Source organism: Myiozetetes cayanensis, unplaced genomic scaffold (genome assembly GCF_022539395.1).
Source record: "Myiozetetes cayanensis isolate MyiCay16 unplaced genomic scaffold, myiCay2020 scf2-11, whole genome shotgun sequence".
NCBI classification, from domain to species: Eukaryota; Metazoa; Chordata; class Aves; order Passeriformes; family Tyrannidae; genus Myiozetetes; species Myiozetetes cayanensis.
This window is the reverse complement of record NW_026087411.1, coordinates 99,805,481-99,825,469: the sequence shown is the minus strand read 5'-3', so window position 1 is coordinate 99,825,469 and position 19,989 is coordinate 99,805,481. Positions and strand designations below refer to the sequence as shown.

The following is a 19,989-nucleotide window of genomic DNA, read 5'->3' as shown; positions in this document are numbered from 1 at the left end:
TAAGCCATGACCGTGAATTAATTTTTCACAATATGAACATGATACAGAAAAATTTTGGTTTGAATGTGTTACCAATATATTCTTTCCGTGTCTGTCTAATACCATAATTAGTTAACAGATTTATGTCTATGAGCAGCATGTCTTAAGCCTCTACTTATGTCACAAGTAAAATTAAAAGGAAACAAATTTAGGAAGGGTAAGAGGAAATATGAACAAGTGCATTCTTGTTTCAGGGTTACAGGAACTAGGAGTGTCCTGTGTTTCATTTGTTACTTCAACAGAATCATCTTACTCATCTTCATGAACTTTTTAGGTCTTGTTCTTACTACCCTTCCTGTGTCTCTGTGAGGCATTTCCAGAAGAGTGTTTGTGTATATCGAGGTGGAGCAGGATTTCTGGAGTTCTTGCCTACCAAATAAAAAAACCTTAATTTTTTTATCAGACTTTTCAGTTCTCTTGCCATGAAACAGAGGCGTTTTGTCTGGCCGTAGTGGCAACTGCATCTTGGAGCTTGCTCTTGGGCATGACTTTTCAGGGGTCTCTCTAGCTGTGGTGAAAGAATCTTGAGTTTAATTAAAATAATTTAGAACTAAGCAGTTTAATTACATTTTAGGTTTTTTTCAGAGTTGATTTCCCTGGCTGTCCCTACCCTCCTCCTAGGTGGTTTTGGATGAGGGCAGGTGCCGGATCATAAGCAATGAATTATAATGGGCAGAAAGGTGTACTTTGGGAGGTTTTAGGTATTTGCTCACTGTGTGGCTCTAGTGAACCAGCTCTGCAGCACTAAGGATGGAGGCACTGCCCAGCGTGCAGCGGCTGGGCACGTAAGGGGAAAAACCCCACAACAGAAAGGAAGGTGAGGGAAACTTGCCTTTGCGTATCACCCGAAACGCACGGTGATCAATTGCAGGTGCTCCCGACCTGTGGGTGGTGAACAGAAATCAGGAAATCACAACTGCACTGCCCTTCCTGTGTTGCTCAACGGCCGGGGAGGAGCGGCCGAGTAGGAAGAAGCCTGGGAACCGCTGCTTGGTGGCTTCTGCTTCCCAAGAAGGCAGCCGAGTCACCCGCCCGGCGCTCTGCTAGTGGGTCTGGTACAGGGCCAGCAGGGCTGTGAGGGTCTTCTTTGCTTCTGTGGCTCCCTCACTTCAGTGTACACAAACACATGTGTGCATGTACACCAGTGGTTAATATTCCTCACCCACCCCCTCTCAAAAGAAAATTGCCTTGCCCTGATCAGTGCATCCGTTCTTAAAGCTTTCTTGGGCTTTAGAGGAATGGATTTGGGGATAAATTATGGTACTGAGTGCTAGGTTTAAAAAAACCATATTATTTCAAGAGCTATACTTTATCTAGATTTCAAGGTGACGGTCTTGGTTTGTTGCACAAGACCCAGTAAACCAGCTTATTAGTGGTGCTGCTTACTTAAAAGTCCAATAAAACATGTGAGGTTATTTGGCTGGGTGGTGTAAGCTGGTGATGAGGGGCTCTGGAGGAAGGCCATCTTCCTTAACAAAAAAAACACTTCGGTAACTATCAGGTCTGGTTTAGAAGCGTAGCTGGAAATGGAGAAGAAACAAACAGGGAATGTTTTTAATAAAGAATGTCTGGATGAACATTTCTGCCTCTTGTAAAACATGTCTGACTCCTCATCTGGTGCCGTGAAAAGAGCGAGCACCTCTGGCTGAGAAGGAAGACAGTGATGTGGGAATAAGGGCCTCTGGTTAAGGCTGTAAATAGCAGCTGATGGAAGTGAAGGTGGGGTTGTCAGGTGTCCCACTGAGTGGTGTGTGCTCCAGAGAAGGAAGAGTGTGCATGGGTGCTATGGCAAAGAAATGCTTTAGGAAACAGCAGCAGGCATTATCAGCAAGAATCAAACACTGTTGGCAGCTGTCATGGTGCACTTTGTTAACAGTGGAAACATCTGCAAAGTATTGACCTGAATTTGTAATTTGTGTGCCGCTCCCCACAGGAGTTCAGGCATTTGGTCTCCTTCTTCTGAACAGGTTTTCATGATCTGGGTAGGGAAATCAAAGGAGTTTTGTATGGTGGTAAGGTATTGGGAAAGCAGAGTGCCTGGGAGTGCATCATATGAGGTGCCTTGTTAGTTAGTTCTGATTGATGATGCTGTGCAGATACCTGTTTTCTGACTACTGTTGGACAGAAAGGTAAAAAATGCAGTCCCAACCTGGAGTTAATTTGGTATAAGTCTCCTAGGTTAAACTTCCTTAGATTGATGTGGGGACCAGCAGGTGAGGAGAGTGATTCGCCCCAGAGTGATTCACCCCAACATTCTCCACCATTCAGTTTCTGTGGGGCGGCCAGGGAGGGCATTAGCTCTGCACTGTTGTGGCAGTACAAGTGATGGGTTGGTTGCTCAGAAATTGCTGTAACAAGTGAACTAAACTCTTTGTTTTTCTTTCTCAGATTGTGTCTTGTCTCACTCTGATTTCTAGTTGCCTACGCAAAGTGCACCTTTACAGAAATGTACAATAGTTATCCTAAAATGAGAGCAAACTGTAGTCTTGCTGTTGTAATGGGTGGCTCTGGTTTGCTCTTTTCTTTTGGCTGCATTTGGAAAGAGGGTCTTTTTAAACTAAAACTTTCCTTGTTGATCTTCCAGACACAGTTGAGTCCATGCTTTCAGACTACGACATCCTTTCTCAGTCCAGCATCCAGCAACACTCACTGAAGAAGAGGGACCTCCAGCCGGAGACACACGTAGAGAGGCTCTTAAGTTTTTCAGCCCTGCAAAGGTAATTAAATGAAGTAGCACAATATTTTCCTTCAGTTTGTGATTAATAATGTGCACTTTCAAACCCAGAAATATTTATCTTGTTTTCTGTTATGACTGACCAGTCCTTCTAAGTTAATCATCTCCATGGTTATATGGCTTCAGAGGGACACAAAGGAAAGGGGAAATTAAGTTAGATTGTATTGCTCTGATTGGTGAAGGGGCAGTGATTTAGGATTTCTTTTGCTTTGTTCTGGGCTTTAGTTTCATGTAGATTACTTCCACTGATTGGGTTGGATCCTACTTATACCTCTGTCACTGGCAACACTGTCATACTTCTTTACTGTCCTCTGGTTCTTGAAAATCTTAGCCTTCAGTCTGGGTAGCACATGTTGTGTGTTGCCCAGGAGATGTATTTTTTTTCATGGAGGTTTAATCCTCTTCCTACTGAGTGTAAATTTTCCATTAAAAAAGCACTTCTAATCTTTTTTATGACATTGTTTTTTGTAAGATGGGAAATAGAAGCACAGGTGAAAGGGGAAGGAGAGATAGAAGGGAGCAGGCATGATGATTCCATGGATTTTATCCTGGAAGTCAGAAAAGTACCTTACAGGCATTTGAATGCTGAAATTGCTGAAATTGTTAATCTAAAATGGGGACGAGGATGAGAATAATGCTTTATATTAACAAATGTACATCGATTTTGTTCTTCTGACATCTTTGTTTACTGTGTTCTCATATGCCTTCCCCTATGTCATTTACAACTGTCATGCAAGTTGTGCATAATTTTTGAGTTTCTAAACATTGGGGAGGGGGGAGGAAATTTTTAAGTACCAAGTATAAAAGGTTAATGGGATCAAATGTCTGACTGTCCCTGTTTTGCACTGCCTCATGCACCCTGACTTTATGGTGAGGTTGCAATACTGCCAGTGATGATGACAGAATGATTGCAGAGGAGCATGCCAAAAATCTTTGACCCAAAGCCCACATAAACCAAGAGCCCATAAGACTTCTTATAGAGAAGGTTCTCCACTTACTTCTTGAGATGACCTTTACTTTTTGTGACTATATATTTTTAAAATATTTACAGCTATGAATTATAAGGTATATGTTTTTGTAACCTGCTTATCAGAATTAATGCTTAGTAACATCTTTTGGACCCTCGGTAAAATGGTGACTGTATCTGTTGTGTGCATACTTTGCCTAAAAGTAAATGTAAGTAAATTCTCTTACAGGCACTTTAAATTGTACTTAACTGCAACTGCTGAACACTTTTCAGAAAAATTTCAAGCATTAATTGTGGATGGTGAAGGCAAGGAAAAGGAGTATCGTGTTCAATGGCAAGACTTTTTCACTGGACATGTCGTTGGTTAGTATGAAGTGCATCAATGCTGAGAAATCACAGCTTTGCACGAGTCTCTTGGCCAGAGTAAATGGTGTATTTTCCTTATTTTTGTCATATACAATTAGGATGAACAAATAAACTTAATTCTTATGCCCCTTGGGTTTTCTGGTTTTGTTTTTGCGGTGTGTTTGGGGATTTAGGGTTTTTTAGGTTTGGTGGGTGGTAGGGTTTTTCTGAGCTATTGCACCAATGTCCTAAGATAGGAGTCCTGTGTTTAATTTGGCAGAACACGAAGGTATAATTTACTCAAGCAGTGACTTGCAAATTATAATTTATTTTTTTAAATGATGATGGTGACTTTATTCCAGCTGAAATGTGGGACTTGTTTTGTGTCCCAGAACACAAAGCCGAAGTAGAGGTGATGCAGTGATGCCCAGATTGCTCAGTTAAAAGACTTAGAGATAGTTCTTTGTAGATTACTGTTCTGTAAATAAAGGATATCTCACTTCACTTCTGTCGAGCGCTAATGCTTCTGCTAAGTTGTTTTTGTTTCTGTGTTGTCTGTGTGATGTGGTGAGTCTTTTCCACTGGAGTCCAGGCTGACGCCATGAAGCTGCTGTGTGATGATAGTTAGATGCACGCTGCTTTTGTTGGCAGAAATATTCTGTGTCCCATTTCTGATCCCCAGAGCCATCTCAACACTTTCTGTAAAATTAAGAGTTACATCTGAGTCTTGTTGACTATGACCACTGAGAAATTAAAACTGAGGGGAGGTGTTGGCTCGTTTCTTTTTTTCTTTGTATTGAACAGTTCTTCAGAGACCAAGGAGGGTAATTTGGCATGAAGCTTAGAAACAATTAAAAACCCCTAACAAACAGTGTAGGAGTGCATGCAAGCAGAGCTGAATAAACTTATTTCTTCCTTGCTTATGTTAAAGGAGAGCATAATTCCAAGGTTGTGGCACATATTGGGGATGAAGATTTTACAGTGCGGATCAATACTGATGGAGAAGAATACAATATCGAGGTACTCTTTGCTGTGGGAAACTGTATTCAAACAATCATTTTCTTTTGCTGTGGGTATTTCTCTTTCGAGTTAGTCACGCTAACACCTCTGTAGCTCAAACTAGGCTTGATGGTGGTGTTTGTTTTGGGGTGAGAAGGGAGGAAGAAGGGAAATGTGAAACCAATGTGACTGTTGCAAATGTTGACTTTTATTAGTGACATTCTCTGATGGCTGCATGTTTTAGGTGCATCAGGCAGAAAGTATGTTTTAGACAGGAAAAGGTTTCAGAAACAAATGAGTAACAGTAGTAATTAGTGGTAATCATGTTTTTTAGACTAATAAACTGTGTGGCAGTCTGAGCAGAGTCGAGGTCTGTGGAGCTTTCTAAAAGTTTTGGCTGTGTTATGTTGTGAAATTTTTCCCGGTTTTAAAGCTTCATTTAAAAATTTGCTATTTTATCTTAGAGCTTCATTTGTAAATCTGATATTTTTTCCAACTCCCTTGCGTTTCAACATTTTCATTGCTTGTCTTTTTTTAAACTGTTGGTTAAAAAAATATATTCAAGAGTATATAATTAGAGACTATCCTAATGACTTGTTGAGTGCAGTATATTCCCAGACACAAGCAGTATAAGAATGTTTGAAGGACAGTAATTATGGCTGAGTGTTAGATGGATATTGTAATTGTCTCCAAACCCAAGGATATGCAGAATTATGGGTAGACCTGAGAAATCTAGTCATGTGAAAGTATTAAAAGTGGGAGTAAAATATCCAAATCACTGCACTCGTGCTTTACATTACGAACATAGAGTAGCTGTTTGACTGTGATTTAAAGTGTTTTTGTGTCTGTGGTGCAGAGCAGTGTAAGTGCATCCAACCCCCGTGCTCCTCGCTGTCTGTGTCTGTGTTTTTGAGGGCAGGCAATGGTGTGCAGGCTCCAGCTCACTGTTGGTGTCCCCAGGTCAGCTTTGGCCCCTGACCAGCCCTGGGTAAGACGATGCCTGTTTGCAGTCAGAGAGGGTGCATGCCAGAGTCTGTTCCCAAAAGGCAGCACAGACAAAGCTGCTCCACTTTGCCTGCCTTTGTTTTCATGGTGCTCCTGTATCATTTGGAAAGGTTATGGACCTTTGTATAAACCACTTGTGCCCTCACATCTTACCTTAGCACGTGAAACACTCAGTTTTGGGCTGCAGATGTGTGGCTGCTGGGCTAGCAAAGCCTTTCATGTTTTGGGACCTTTTTGCTGTGAACTGAAAGCACAATATGCTAAGTAATAGCTGTCTGAAGTTGCAAGAGTGCTGCCTGAGGGCCAGAGGAGACCCAGACCCAGGTGCTCTGTGTTGTGAACGTGGGCAATCGATTCTGCTTGGCCTTGGCCAAAGAACAGACCCTGTCCATGCTGTGTTTGGTGGTGTTGCTGTAGCTGTTACATTCAGATAAAAATAGGACATGCCAGTAAAGTAAAAACTGCTCTGTTAAGATGATCTCAGAGTTTTGGATGCCCGTGTAGCATAAGAGAGTTGAATTCTGTTGGCTTTCTTGGGGATGTCATTTTATCAGTAGACCTGTTGCTGTGGGTGAGGTTATCATAGTCCAGTGCATTTGTGTGTGTACACAGAAAGCTGTGGATGTTTGATGGTACATATCTATAATTTTTTACTTATGTAGACTTAGTCTTTACATTCACAGTGTTCCTAAATTCTTCTTGTGCTGTTAGCCACTGTGGAGATTTGTAGATGATGTGGAAGATGAAAGACTGCTGGTCTACAGATCTGAAGACATTAAAGACTTCTCAAGATTGCAGTCCCCCAAAGTGTGTGGTTATTTAAAGCTGAATGAAGAAGAACTGTTGCCAAAAGGACTGGAAGACAGGAAGCAAAACGAAGGTGAGTGTCCATAGTTGGAAGAGCAGCATCTTCGAAACACCTGAAATCTGGCTGTGTTGGCAAGTAAGGTCAGAACCTTACTTGCAGTAATCTGTGTTGCTGTTTTATTGCTGTGGGCAGTAATCTGTGTTGCTGTTTCTAATTTAACTATTAGCTCTTTAAATTCACTGGGGGCATGGAGACGGGGAGCAGCACTAATTCATGCCCATTCCCCATCCACAAAAGCCCCAATAGCTGATGAAAGGAAGATACTGTTGCTCAGGGCATATTTGTTCCTGGCTTCTTGAATGGATGTTTGGTCCCACCAAAATGTAGGCTGAGGAGAGGAAGCCATTTCATCAGGCCCAAGCAGTTTGTTATGACAGCTGGCAGCAGTGTAGATACATGTTCTGAGATGAACAGTAAAACAACTCTGTACTTCTGTGCACTGTGCAGCAGGACCTGTTTGGCCTTGATGGTCACTCAAGGAATCCATCTTGAGCTATGATGATGTTTTGAGAGATTTCAGTCCCTTTTTCCTCTGTCCTTCACTGTGTCAGCAGAGGTTGGGATAATGACTAGGAACAGGAGGTCTAAGGCTGAGGTGATGACCATAAAAGCTCTATAGGTAAATCTGATGAATAACTCAATTTCACTGCTGCACATTACTTTCCTTACACTAAGTTTGAGGATTGTTAGGAAAACAAAATTTAAGAATAGCTATTAAATAAAAACCCAAAACTAAACATCCCCATTCTCTCCACAGAAACACAACCACATTCACAGTCATAACTTAAATAAGGATAATAGACTCAGTAGTGGTAGTTGTATTTGAGTGTTTATTGTATTTAAAATATTCGCCGTAGCAAACATCCATCGGAAGAAGAGAACCACTCCAGAGAACTCCAAAAACACGTGCAAGATGTTGGTAGTGGCAGATCATCGTTTTTTCAAGTATATGGGCCGTGGGGAAGAGAGTACCACTATAAACTACTTGGTAAGTAAATGGACTTCGTTAAAATTTGCTGGAACAAATGTGGGCAAACATAGTGATCTGGTAGTTAAAACAACATACAGCTTATACAACTTTTGTACAACATCTTGACTGTGGCTGTGTAACTTTTAAATGAGAAAACGCTAAATCATACTTTAAAAATATTTTATAATGATGATAAGTATTCTTCGAGTTCTACTTATAAAAAGCAGATTCCTTCCTTTCCTATATTTCTTGTGACTATGCCATTTTCTACCTAAGAACTTCTCATTTCCTAGTCAGAACTTTAGAGTCTCCTGGATTTTGACATCCAAATGATCCCAGCATCTCTAAAGTTCTATCATGTTAATGCTCATAAGAGAGGCAAACACAGCTTGCATAGATTTATTGGTTTTTTCCAAATTCTTTCAGGATTTTCTGTCCAATAAAATTCTCTGTACAATAAAATTAGAACATGCACAGTAAACAGTTTGTTTGGTTATACATGGGTATACAACCTCAGGAAGCAGTTCAGCCTCACACAGCTGCTTACTTGCTCCTCACAGATGGGGTGGAGGAGAGAATCAGAAGGGTAAAGCTGAGACAACTTGTAGGTTGAGATAGAAACAGTTTAATAGAAAGAGCAAAAGCTGTTCACAGAAGCAAAGCAAATCAAGGAATTAATTCACTGCTTCCCATCAGTAGGCAGGTGTTCAACCATTCTCAGGAAAGCAGGGCTCCCTCACATGTACCACTAATAAGTAACCCAACCAAAAACAGTATGATTATCTGCCTGACAAGTTTTTGTGCAATAGAACAAGGCTTGCGTGCAGCCTTTCAGCAGAAGTGGAGAGTATGGGGGGATTGGGGACTGGAGACAAAATCAAATGAAAACACTTTTGGAGCTGTGTTGTTTGCCAGAAGTCTCTTTCTGAGTCTGCCTCTTTGAAATGCTAATCACTCTGTTTCACCTTTGCTGGCTTTTTGACCTTTCTGTCCCCAGAAATGTTTTTACATTCTCCAGGTGAGGGGGCCTCAATTGGTATGTTTGCAGAGATGCTTTTATCTCAGCATCTGACATGTGCTGAGGCTGACCCACTGTCCTGTTTCCTGGGGGGTAGATGGGTACTGTTAACAACACAGTGGTTGGAAAGCCAAAGCATGAATTATTGTCGAGTGGCTCTGAATGTCACTTCTCATTCTCAGCAAGTTTGTGTGTTTCTATTTAGTAGAAGGTGGTTTTTCAGAATATGCAAACAAATGAAAAGGGAGGTATTGATTGTGAGCACTCACAAGAGACTTTCTGGAACCTTGTGCTTGAACCATAATGAGGAAAATAATAGCTTTTTAGCTTCAGGGGTCAGTTAAACTACTTAAGCACTGTGCTAAGACAAAGCAGTAAAAACAACTCCCTCCTCTGCCCTTCCCCTTAAAGAAATCTGGAAAACTAGTGTTTGAACAAAGTGTTTCCCAAGATGTCTTGTTCTTAATGTTATTGTTCTTCCACTGCACAAATTAAAGTGATAAATGGAAAAGTTTATACTGCTTTGTTAAGGTGGAAATTTTTCAAGGATATTTGATAGTACTCACTGATCCAAAACCAACAGCACTTGGATCCAGAGAGTATGTCTGTTACCTTATATGAGATTCGATTTTAAGTTGAAGTAGGTGTTTCTAGAGAAGTATGTTGCACCTTCTCAGAGTGTCTTGACTTTTACTGCATGAAAGCTCAAGTGAGTAACTTGTGTTTCTTTTCTACATAGATTGAACTGATAGACAGAGTAGATGACATCTACCGAAACACATCCTGGGACGATGGAACCTTCAATGGGTACGGCATACAGATAGAGCAGGTATTCACTGAACTCTGCAGAGGGTTTCCAAATTAAAGGAACATGCTTTAAATGCTGTGGCTTCTGATTATTTTATCTGGATTAGAGCTAAGATAATAAAATCCTCCATTAATAATTTGAGCCAGGAGCACTCAGAAATAGCATCTTACCAGTGGTAGTGTTAATGATCTGAGACATCATGGCTATTTTCAGTTCCTACAGTATTTGAGATGTGAGTTTTCAGGGAGAATCTCTCCATATTTAATCTCAACTCAAAGGTGCTTTTTTTTCCCCCAGATGAGCAATTCTTGTTTCTGTCAGACATGCTCTATGAATTTATGCCATATTTCTGTCTGTGGCTGCTGCTTAGCTTGCAAAACCTGAGTGTTCCTCAAACACAGATGAAAAAACACAAATCCTGCCTGAAGAGCTTTAATGGCTCCCTCATGATAGTGTAGAGGCTGGTATAGGGTGGACATAGCTAATGTAGTGACTTCAGTTTTATGATGGCATCTGAGAGTCAGTGCACAGAAATATGAAAAAGGGCATTAAAACCAGGAGTAATCCATCAGCTCAGCATACTGCAAGAGCTGTGATGTGGGACATGGAGACTAATGCGACAAGCTGGCTGCCCCTTTGCTGGGAAAAGGTCTACAGGAACAAGAGAGGAGTGTTGATTGGGCAGGGAGGGGGAGAGAACATGAAGCACTAATTCCAGGTTCCTGGGAAAGTAACAATCCTTTAAAATATGTTTTGGTTAGCTTCAACTTTGAAATGATTTGGGGTTATTTATACTGGTTGTATTTGGGGCTTTTTTTGAAAGAGTAAAATGCATGTCAAAGCAGAATGTTACAGTCAAAACTTTTGATGTTGTCCTGTAAAAGGGCTGGTGTAGTTACTTATAATGTAGTTAGTGCATTTAACTAGCAGAGCCTGGAAAGTTAACATTAGAATCATGCTGAGTCTGCATTTTTCTGCTTACAGATCTATTGAGACGTTTAAAATTACATTGAAACCTTTTCTGTAGCTATAAAATTGACCAAAATTCCTCTACATTATTGTTGCCCTTTTTGAAATGTAGATTATCATCCACAATGAGCCAAATTCTGTAAAACCTGGAGAAAAGCATTACAATATGGCAAGAAGCTACCCAGATGATAAAAAAGATGCCTGGGATGTGAAAATGCTGCTAGAGGTAGGTTGTAACCCTTGAAAAATGCTGTCCTTTGCAGAGGATTACTCATTCACAAGCTGCGCTGTAGTAACGTGTGAAACTCCGCTGCTGCCTTCGCGTGACGTGTGGGTGTCACACAGAGTCAAACCAGCTGCTGTGCCCTGTAGCCCATGGTAAAGGGCTCCATTGCATAACTACAGAGCAGACTCCAATTAGTCTTATTAACGTGGTCTGAGTCAGAAAGGCAGTCCTGATATGTGTGGCCCTGAGACTGGCTGCCTTGTGACCTTCATCAGATTATTGTACCTGGTTTTCCCCTCCCTGTGAGAAGGGGAAATGAATAGACAAGTTATGTAAATGCATGCCTACAACGTATTTGGGTGTTTGTTTAATTTCCTACAGCTCTGTAGGACAGCTAAACAGCTGCTGTTTTCTGACTTAACCAGATCTAGGAGGTGCTTGTCTGGCACATTAGATAAATGTTTGTATCTATAGACTTCTGATATGTGCTGTAAACTGTCTAACAGAGATTTTTTTTCTTTATTAAAGCAATTTAGCTTTGATATTGCTGAGAAAGCAGCTCACGTGTGCCTTGCTCATCTCTTCACATATCAAGATTTTGACATGGGAACGCTTGGTTTGGCTTATGTTGGCTCTCCCAGACCTAACAGCCATGGTGGCATTTGTCCTAAAGGCAAGGCTTCTCTTTCTTCTGTCCCAGTTGTGGATTGAAAGCTAGTTTTTGTTATTTGTGTTTAATCCTTTTCTCCAAATTTCCTGGAGTATGCTGTCCTATTTGCATACACTCTAGTATTTGTTTTTTTACATAGAAGAGATGACCATTTTTTTGGCTGGAGATGGAAAAAGAAGGGAGGGAAGGATAAAAGTCCCTAAACTGTTGGTGTGAACAAGCTGACTAGAACAAACCCTAGTCCAAGGGCTGCTTTGTGTGGGTGCATCTTGCAATGGTTTTGGAATAGCAGATGCTGTTGTCTTGGAAATTTCTGATGTTTTCCCCTTTACTGCAATACATGAGCTGTTTGAGCTGTGCTTGAAAGATTTCCCAGCCCAAAAAACTGGCAAGAGGCAGGCTCTCACTAGTGAGCCTGTGAGAACAGTAAAGCTGTTCATTTCCCCAGACAAGGATCCCTGTCTCCCCAAAAGTACCCTGAAACCCAAGAAAAATATTTGTCAATTTTCATTTGTTTATTTCTCACTTCTGTAGCGTATTACAGTCAAATTGCAAAGAAGGATATCTATTTGAACAGTGGCCTAACCAGCACCAAGAACTATGGGAAGACCATCCTCACAAAGGTAGGAGAGTGTCCTCCTTGTATATGTTTGCTGGTGATGTGTGCCATGGGATTGTGACAAGCTTTTGTTCTCTCTGAAACAAACTGCTGGCTTTCCATTTGAGTCAGCTTCCTGGGGACAAGGATGTAGGTCACAAAACAAAAATCATCCTTTTTGTTGTTGCTGACAAGGGGAGATGGAATTCACTGCGAAAGAGGAGTGAGGAAAACATAGCTAGTGTCTAATAGGAACTGTAGTTTTACAGGTATAAAGAGGTTTTTGATACCTAAAGATGAATTTAAATGTATTTTGCTTTAACAAAAAAACCCAAACAAACAATAAAACTCCAACAAACAAACCCTCTGAAAGAACGAGGAGGCAAAGTAGGAGGTTTAGTTTGAACCTTTTAATGAAATTCCTCCACCTGATTTTTGTGTGTCCTGAGTAAAAGAACAGTATAGATAGGACTTACTAGTGCTTATAGTAAGCTTACTATAAGTTGATGCTGTCTGGATTTTTTTCCATAGTTGATAAGATAGTAAATACATAAAGGCCTGAATATGAGCTTTGTCTCACTTGTAAAAATACCAGAGCAGTGCCTGTGTCTGCATCTACAAAATCCTTACAGTTGGGCATATTTCGCTTTTGCTGACTTCTACTGACTTCTCAGCTGTGCTTTTCTGTAGCCTGGTGGTACAGGGAATTCATAATTGATGTGTGGGCTAAAACTTGGCACAGAAGCTGTCAAGAAGATAGGAAAAAAAGACAGTGAAGCTTTGTGTTAGAAGGATGTTGACAGAGAGCTCTTGCTGTTGCCGTGCCATTTGCATCAGTCTCCAAACTGGAGTTGTGCCTTGGATTACAAAGGAAATTGAGGTTTTTGTCTTCGCAGTGGCAGGCACAAGGCTTGGGATGAGGCAGTGGGAGCATTATGGATTGGTTTCACAGGGAAAGTGCTGCATAGTACCCTTTTTAAACTTGGGTTTAAAAAAAAAAAAAAAAAAAAGAAAAAACCTCCTTAAAACACTTCTCCAAATAAAACCCATTGAAGCACAGGAGGGATCCCTGGGCAGCTCTCCTGTCTCTGGCTCTCACATTAGCCATGCTTAGACACGAACCAGTGCTGCTCATTCCAGTGCTTGCTCCTTCCCGTGCCCTCAGAGCAGCTGCAGCGAGGGATTCTCTCTCCTGAACTGCCTGGTGTCCTTGTGTTCACCTTTGTTTCTGTGCAAGTTTAGTTTGTGGTTTGTCACCTTGTGAACTTGACACCATCTGCTGGCCAAGGCGCTGTGGGAGGCGCACAGTGAGCCTCTAGAGCCGGTTTGGGATCCTCAGCACAGGCAGACCTGTCTTGCATAAATGATGTTGGAAATCCATCCCTGTCGGGCCACAATCGTGGGTGTCTTTCCCAGTAATCGTGCAATAACAGTTTATTCAGCACTTCTAATGTCATCATCCCTTCAGAAGAAATAATTCTAATGGCAATATATGTTAAACAAGAGATTGACTAATTGTAGTAGCTGGTGTTTGTTTGAATTGGTTTTTGTTTCAACTTTTTATGCCTTCCAGCTACTTAAAAGCAAATTTTCATATTTTAAGTATCTTCATTGCATTGAAAACAAATTGGTAATCTACCACAGCATTTTGCCTTTAGCACTGATTTAGTGTTCAAACCTAGTCCTGGAACTTGACTTTGAAATGGACCATAATTTTAATTGCCTTCATTTCTCCACTTTTAGAAAAAGAAAATGTTCATCCTGTCCATCTTGATGTATCTTAGAAGTGCTGATGGTCTGGAAGTAACTGGGATCTTCTGTCCTTTCCTGCTTGGACTAATTTTTTTCAACATTGTTTTTTCCATGTTCAAAAAAGGAGGCTGACCTGGTTACGACACATGAACTTGGACATAACTTTGGAGCAGAGCACGATCCTGACAGTCTGCCAGAATGTGCCCCCACTGAAGATGAGGGAGGGAAATATGTCATGTATCCTATTGCTGTCAGTGGGGATCATGAAAACAACAAGGTATGGTGGTTTAGTTTGCTTCAGCATACAAGTTTCTGCTGTGGTCGGTGACCCTTTGCATGGCAACTCTGTTAATGATTCCTGTAGCTTGAAACCACCAGGAATGTAATGGCTTAGCCATAAGGAGAAAACATTAGCAAGCGGTTGGGTTCTGTGCAAGATAAGGTCATCTTTGGAATCTGAGTTTCACTGGAGTTCATAGCGTGTCAAGGTGCATTTTAATTAGTTGCTTGTAATTAGCTGTGGCCGCATGCTGCTACAAGCAAATCATCAGCAGGAGTCCAGTCCAGGACTTTGAGTACCAAATAGTGCTTGGGTGGTCCGTAGCTGCTGTTGTTGTAGAGAGACTGCCAGACGCCAGAGCTGCAGTGGGAGCTTACACTGGCAGTGTGGAGTTGGCCTTGTGCCTGTTTTGCAGATGAGAAACGAAGATTATCAGGGGATGGGTAGTCTGCAGTGGAGTCTGATGTGTGGCTCGAGCCCAGCCCCGCTGCCGAGAGGTAGTGCAGTCTGTTCGGGGAGTGGTGAAGCCCTGAAACTGTGGGAGGGCTGGGGTTGGCTCTGAGCCCAGCTGCGTGGGGGAGTCCCTGCAGTGTCCATTAAGGACCAAACCCTTACTTTCCATTCTTAAAATTTTTCCAAGGTATCAAGCTGACAGTGTAGAGGGAATAACTGCTTTCTGAGAAACCAGAATTTGGAAGCGTAGGGAGGCCGTGGCTGTCTTAGATGCCAGTTGTTGACAGAAAGTGCCTCCTCAGTGCTGCTCTTTCCCCTTGTGACTCTCTAGATGTTCTCAAGCTGCAGCAAAAAATCCATCCATAGGACCATAGAGATCAAGGCCCAGGAGTGCTTCAAAGAGCGCAACAACAAAGTGTGTGGGAACTCCAGGGTGGATGAAGGGGAGGAGTGCGATCCTGGCCTCTTGTACCAACAGGCTGATCCCTGCTGCACTGCAGACTGTAAACTGAAAGATGGAGCCAAGTGCAGGTAAGAGGAAATGAGCCTCAACTTCTCTTTATGCAGGAGAGAATGATGGGCTGGGCTGAAAACTCCTAAAGCCACTTGCAGTGTCACAACCTTTTTCTTGGCTTTAAGGCTAAACGTGTGAGCTCAAGACAATAGAGGATTTCAGGAAAGGCTGCTGTGTGCATACATTAGGTTTTATAGCATTCTCTTACTTTTTCTGAGAAGTGTCAGAAGCTACAGGCTTGAAAATTATTATTGTGGTGGTGTTATTTTTACTAGCATTATTATAAAGCACACTTAGGCAATTGAAAAGCAAGATTTAAGACTTCCTGTGCAAACTTTCTGTGCAAATGCACTTTTTGCTTGTATTGCAAGGTAGCTTTATGCTGGGATCACATAGTGATATTTCAAGACTGCCGCAGAACATGTTTGAGCAGACAACACAGTGACTGCACTAAATGAGTGCTCTTGCTTTTTTTGGAGTGTTCATGGCCCTGTTGCAATGCAAGTGCCCTATCTGTTGTTTCACAGTTCAGCTTTACACCATGTACCATTAGAGAGCTTGTGCAACTCCTGTTGTTTAGCAAGAAAATCCCTCAATTTTAGTGAGTATTTTTGTACTCGGGGCCTTTTTACGTTAGATGAGAACAATGAAAATAAAGACAGTGCAGAATAAGAAGTAGGAAAACCTTCAGGACAAACAGAAGGGGAGGAAGTGTTTGGGGAAGGAAAGGGTGAAAGATCTTGTCCTAAGTTGCACAACAGGTGACAAGAGGAGGATCCAAGGACCTTAAACAGAAGGGTCTCTGTGTTGTCTCTCAATGGGCTGTACTTTCTATGTGATTTTACCTTTAGTATGTGAAGACTCAGTGGGTGTGTAGAAAGGGGGTTGTGGGAGGGGGCAGAGAGGGCAAGGGTTGAATTGATGAGTCAGTCTCCAAGAAGTAGCTTTTTTCCTAAACATCTTTTTTTTTCTGGTTTTGTCACACTTGTACTTAATTTTTTAAAATTGCTTAGTATTTATTTCCTTCATTTTGATCTTTCCCCAGTGATCGGAACAGTCCCTGCTGTAAAGGCTGCCAGTTTGAAAGTGCACAAAAGAAATGCCAAGAAGCCATAAATGCCACTTGCAAAGGAGAGTCTTTTTGCACTGGTAGGCTGTGGTTCTGTCCCCTGTGTGTCAGCCAGCCAAGCGCTCCAGGCTCAGTGTCCTGTTCAACCCACTTTCAGTCTAGTGCCCTTTATCCATCCGGTACATGTAATTTTAGAGACCGGTTAAGCGTCACAAAAGAGTCCTATAATGAGTTTCATTGTAGTCCAGGAGTCACTTGGTGATTTATTGCCCAGAAAAACATAAAAAATGTTGATTTTTTTATTTTCTTTTTTTTTCTTCTTTGTTTCTTTCCCTTGAAAGAAGAAAAAGCAAAACAGTGTGTTTCCCTGGGAGGAGACAGGAATTAATTTTGTCATAGAAAAGGTGGAATTACTGCAATTCTGCTCCACTTCCCCACTCGTTTACTTCTTCATAATCTTTCTTGGAGGCAGGGAGTCAAGTCAGTGTCTGCTTTGCTGAGAGTGCCTCCAGGGTCTGCACCTACTGCATGGTTGCCAGTGCCACAAAGCCTCCAGAGCTTCTGCTGCCTCTGGGAGCAGTTGGCAGGCAGCCTGCAGATGAAAGCCAAGAACAAGCTATTGGGGTTCCCCTGGGATAAGTCTGTATTTCCATTATTTTCCCTTTTATTTCTGCACACTTAGGTGCTCTGCCCTTTGCTCTAACACAGCCCTCCCACTCTGCTGACTTCCACCTGTAGGGAACAGCAGCGAGTGTCCCCCTCCAGGAAATGCTCCAGATGACACTGTCTGTGTGGACATGGGAAAGTGCAAGGATGGGGAGTGTGTCCCTTTCTGCGAGAGGGAGAAGAACCTACGGTCGTGTGCGTGCAATGGTGGGTGACACAGGGCTGAACTGGAATGTGCCTCATCTCTGCTCCATAGGGAGTACTGGCTGTGCTGTGGGGTGGCCTGTGGGAGGGCTGAGCTTGTGGTTTCTGGAAAAGTTAAAACTGTTGGGTATTGTCAGGTGTTTTCTGTTTGAAAAAGGAATGTGAATGTCCTCCTGTCTTCTGGTGGTCTGTTTAGAAGACATTATGGTCTGACACTAGCTAAAGAAGAGGACACTCCCCTACCTTCCACCTCTGCCACAGGTGGATGGGAGGGATTGTAAAGAGATCCTGACCAACCTCTGGACCGGGTATCTGGCAGAGGAGTGTTGACCTCCATGGATAGTTAAAGATTTCAAAGAGGTTAAAGTGCTTTGAGAACATAGGATCCCTAAGTCCACTCCCCTGCCACTGCAAACCTGCCTGTCTTAGACTTCTGCCCATTAAGTTTTCCTGCTTGCCTGCTCTCTGTATCATCTCTTAAATGTGATAAAGCAGCTGGGAGTAGGTGGAAAACTTCACAGGGGCAGTCCAAGGAACTGCTGTGAGCCAGACTGTTTGGGATGGAGGGCATAGCTGAGGAGAAGGTTGTCTAGAGGACTCAGACCCCAAGGATTATTTAAATCTCTCTTTGTGGGTGTGTTTGGAACCTCTTCACTGGCCTGTTGATTCCTGCAGTGTTGGGGTATCAGCTTGGAGAGCTTGATCCCAGTGTACTCCCTAATGCACAGAGCATGTGATTGAGTTTTAGGCTTGGTCATCAGAGTGCCTGAAACTGGGTGACTCACATAGTCCTGCCTTCCCTGTGGGGAAGCTGTTCATGAACACAGTCAGCCAGGGGGTGTGTGGGGTTGTGGGTTGCAGGTGACTCTTGGTGCTTCCAAGGAATGAGTTTGTTGCTCCGCTGCAGAAACGGATAATTCCTGCAAGGTGTGCTGCCGGGACGAGCAGGACAGGTGCACTCCGTACGTCGATGCCAACGACCAGTTCCTGTTCCTGCGCAAGGGCAAGCCTTGCACCGTGGGATTCTGTGACACCAATGTAAGTGTTCCCAGCTCTGCTCTGGCTGGGGGTGTGAGTCCTTGGGCAGGAGGAGTGTGCTGGTGAAGAGAAGCCAAAGCTTAACCTGTTGCTGAGCAGGGTGGGATGTTTTAAGTATCTTTTCATGGGGTAAAGGGTGTTGGAGGCTGCAGATGGAAGTTAGTTCTGCAGAGACCTGTGCAAGGTGAAGCCGGTACCTTCTGCACCTGCTTATTGCCCTCTTCTGCTGCTTCCCACAGCTCAGCCAGCTGGCAGTCCTTGCAAAGGAGGTGAATGAGCACTGCTGTAAGCTTGGCTAGGTTTGTAGCACTTGCCTTTACAGTTGTTCACATTAGCCCAATTAATGTATTTTTTGACTTTAAATCATTCAGGCCAGCTAGCAATCACACAAAAATCCAACTGGCAGTATCTGGAAGGGGCAGTAAGCCCATGGTGGGGAGACTGGTGGGTTTCTGGCACTCAGTGGCCTTTTCCGTGATGCAGCTGCACAGTCGCATCACTTGCAGACCCCAGTGGCTGGAGCTAAACTGGGTGTGAGCAGAAGTGAATTTGGGAGGGCATGTCCCAACCCTTCTGCTGGCAGACCTGGAAGACCAAAGATCTACTGTGTTAAACCAGCACAGCCAGATCTGGCAGTGAGTCTGTCTGTAACCGTGAGCTTCTGAGAGCTGCAGCATTCTCCGTGGGTAATGGCATCTGAGGCTTCCAGTGCTTACATCTCTCCAGAAACTTCAGTTTTATGTCCCCTAACATGGGCCAAAGGTGGGGTTTTGCACGTTTCAAACTTTAAAACTTCGTTTGTTTCAAACAGCAATTGAATTGAAACTGTTTTGCCAAAAATAAAGGCAATAAAAATGGACTGCTGCTACTGGGCATGAGCGTAAATGTGTATTTGGAATGCAAGCCAAGTCCTGCTGAGTCTGTAGTTCTCATTTCATTACCATGTTTACGTCTCCTTCCCTCCTCAAGAAGGCAGGAGTTAATGCTTCGGTACCATAAGATCATTGTGTTACTTTTGCAGGGCAAATGCGAGAAGCAAGTACAGGATGTGATTGAACGATTTTGGGATTTCATAGACCAACTCAGCATCAATACTTTTGGTAAGATACATAACCATATGCTTTGGGGGTTTTTGAGTTCGTGACACAAACCTCTAAAGCCTCAGAGGGAGTTAGCTGGCTGGTGTTATTCACCCGTGTATGAGGGCAGCCACTGGCTGTGTTTGTGATGTATCTATTCATGCCTGAAGTTTGAAAATACTGAACTTGCTTTTCAAAGCTGAAAGGACAGGGGATTGTTTTGCATTTTTTCACTCCGTTATTTTCTATCTAGGCATCTTCCAAGCTTGTGAAGGAAGTGATAGCTTCTTGTCTGCATACCAAGAAGTAGGTCAGTTAGAGAAAAGGAAGTAAGACAGTCTCTTTAGAGGTCAACTAGATTCAGTGTGGTATAAAGTGGGCCTCTCAGTGGGATTTAAATGTCAACAGACTGGGAGGGGGAACTCTTCCTTTCTCTGTTCTTCAAGAAAACCACTGAGGTCACACACGTCAAGCTGTGTGCCTATGCTGAGTCATGGTGAGGGGGCCCCTTGGTCTTGATCCCCACCATGCAATCCAGGCGGATGTCACCTCCCCCCCAGTGTCATCCCTGGTGTCTCACTCTGTGTCCCTGGAACCAGGCAAACCCCGTTAATAAGCCAGTGCTGGGTAGTGAGCGGTAACTGCATGTGCTGACAGTGACACTCTGCCTCCACAGTGCAGTGTTCCTGGGCTTGGGGCTTTCAATCTTGAACTCCAG

General features: G+C 42.8%; 1 protein-coding gene across 1 annotated transcript in view; it reads left to right on the top strand.

The window, feature by feature from the left end:
* ADAM17 (ADAM metallopeptidase domain 17) overlaps window positions 1–19,989 on the top strand; it is a 34,146-nt gene that overhangs the window by 9,203 nt on the left and 4,954 nt on the right. Inside the window, exons 2-16 of the mRNA XM_050315836.1 lie at window positions 2,624–2,756; window positions 3,970–4,103; window positions 5,017–5,105; window positions 6,801–6,969; window positions 7,815–7,945; window positions 9,685–9,774; window positions 10,835–10,948; window positions 11,477–11,621; window positions 12,153–12,241; window positions 14,093–14,245; window positions 15,033–15,232; window positions 16,261–16,364; window positions 17,023–17,157; window positions 18,062–18,192; window positions 19,214–19,292. Coding sequence (XP_050171793.1) covers window positions 2,624–2,756; window positions 3,970–4,103; window positions 5,017–5,105; window positions 6,801–6,969; window positions 7,815–7,945; window positions 9,685–9,774; window positions 10,835–10,948; window positions 11,477–11,621; window positions 12,153–12,241; window positions 14,093–14,245; window positions 15,033–15,232; window positions 16,261–16,364; window positions 17,023–17,157; window positions 18,062–18,192; window positions 19,214–19,292 — 1,896 coding nt within the window. The remainder of the gene's footprint in view (window positions 1–2,623; window positions 2,757–3,969; window positions 4,104–5,016; window positions 5,106–6,800; window positions 6,970–7,814; window positions 7,946–9,684; window positions 9,775–10,834; window positions 10,949–11,476; window positions 11,622–12,152; window positions 12,242–14,092; window positions 14,246–15,032; window positions 15,233–16,260; window positions 16,365–17,022; window positions 17,158–18,061; window positions 18,193–19,213; window positions 19,293–19,989) is intronic.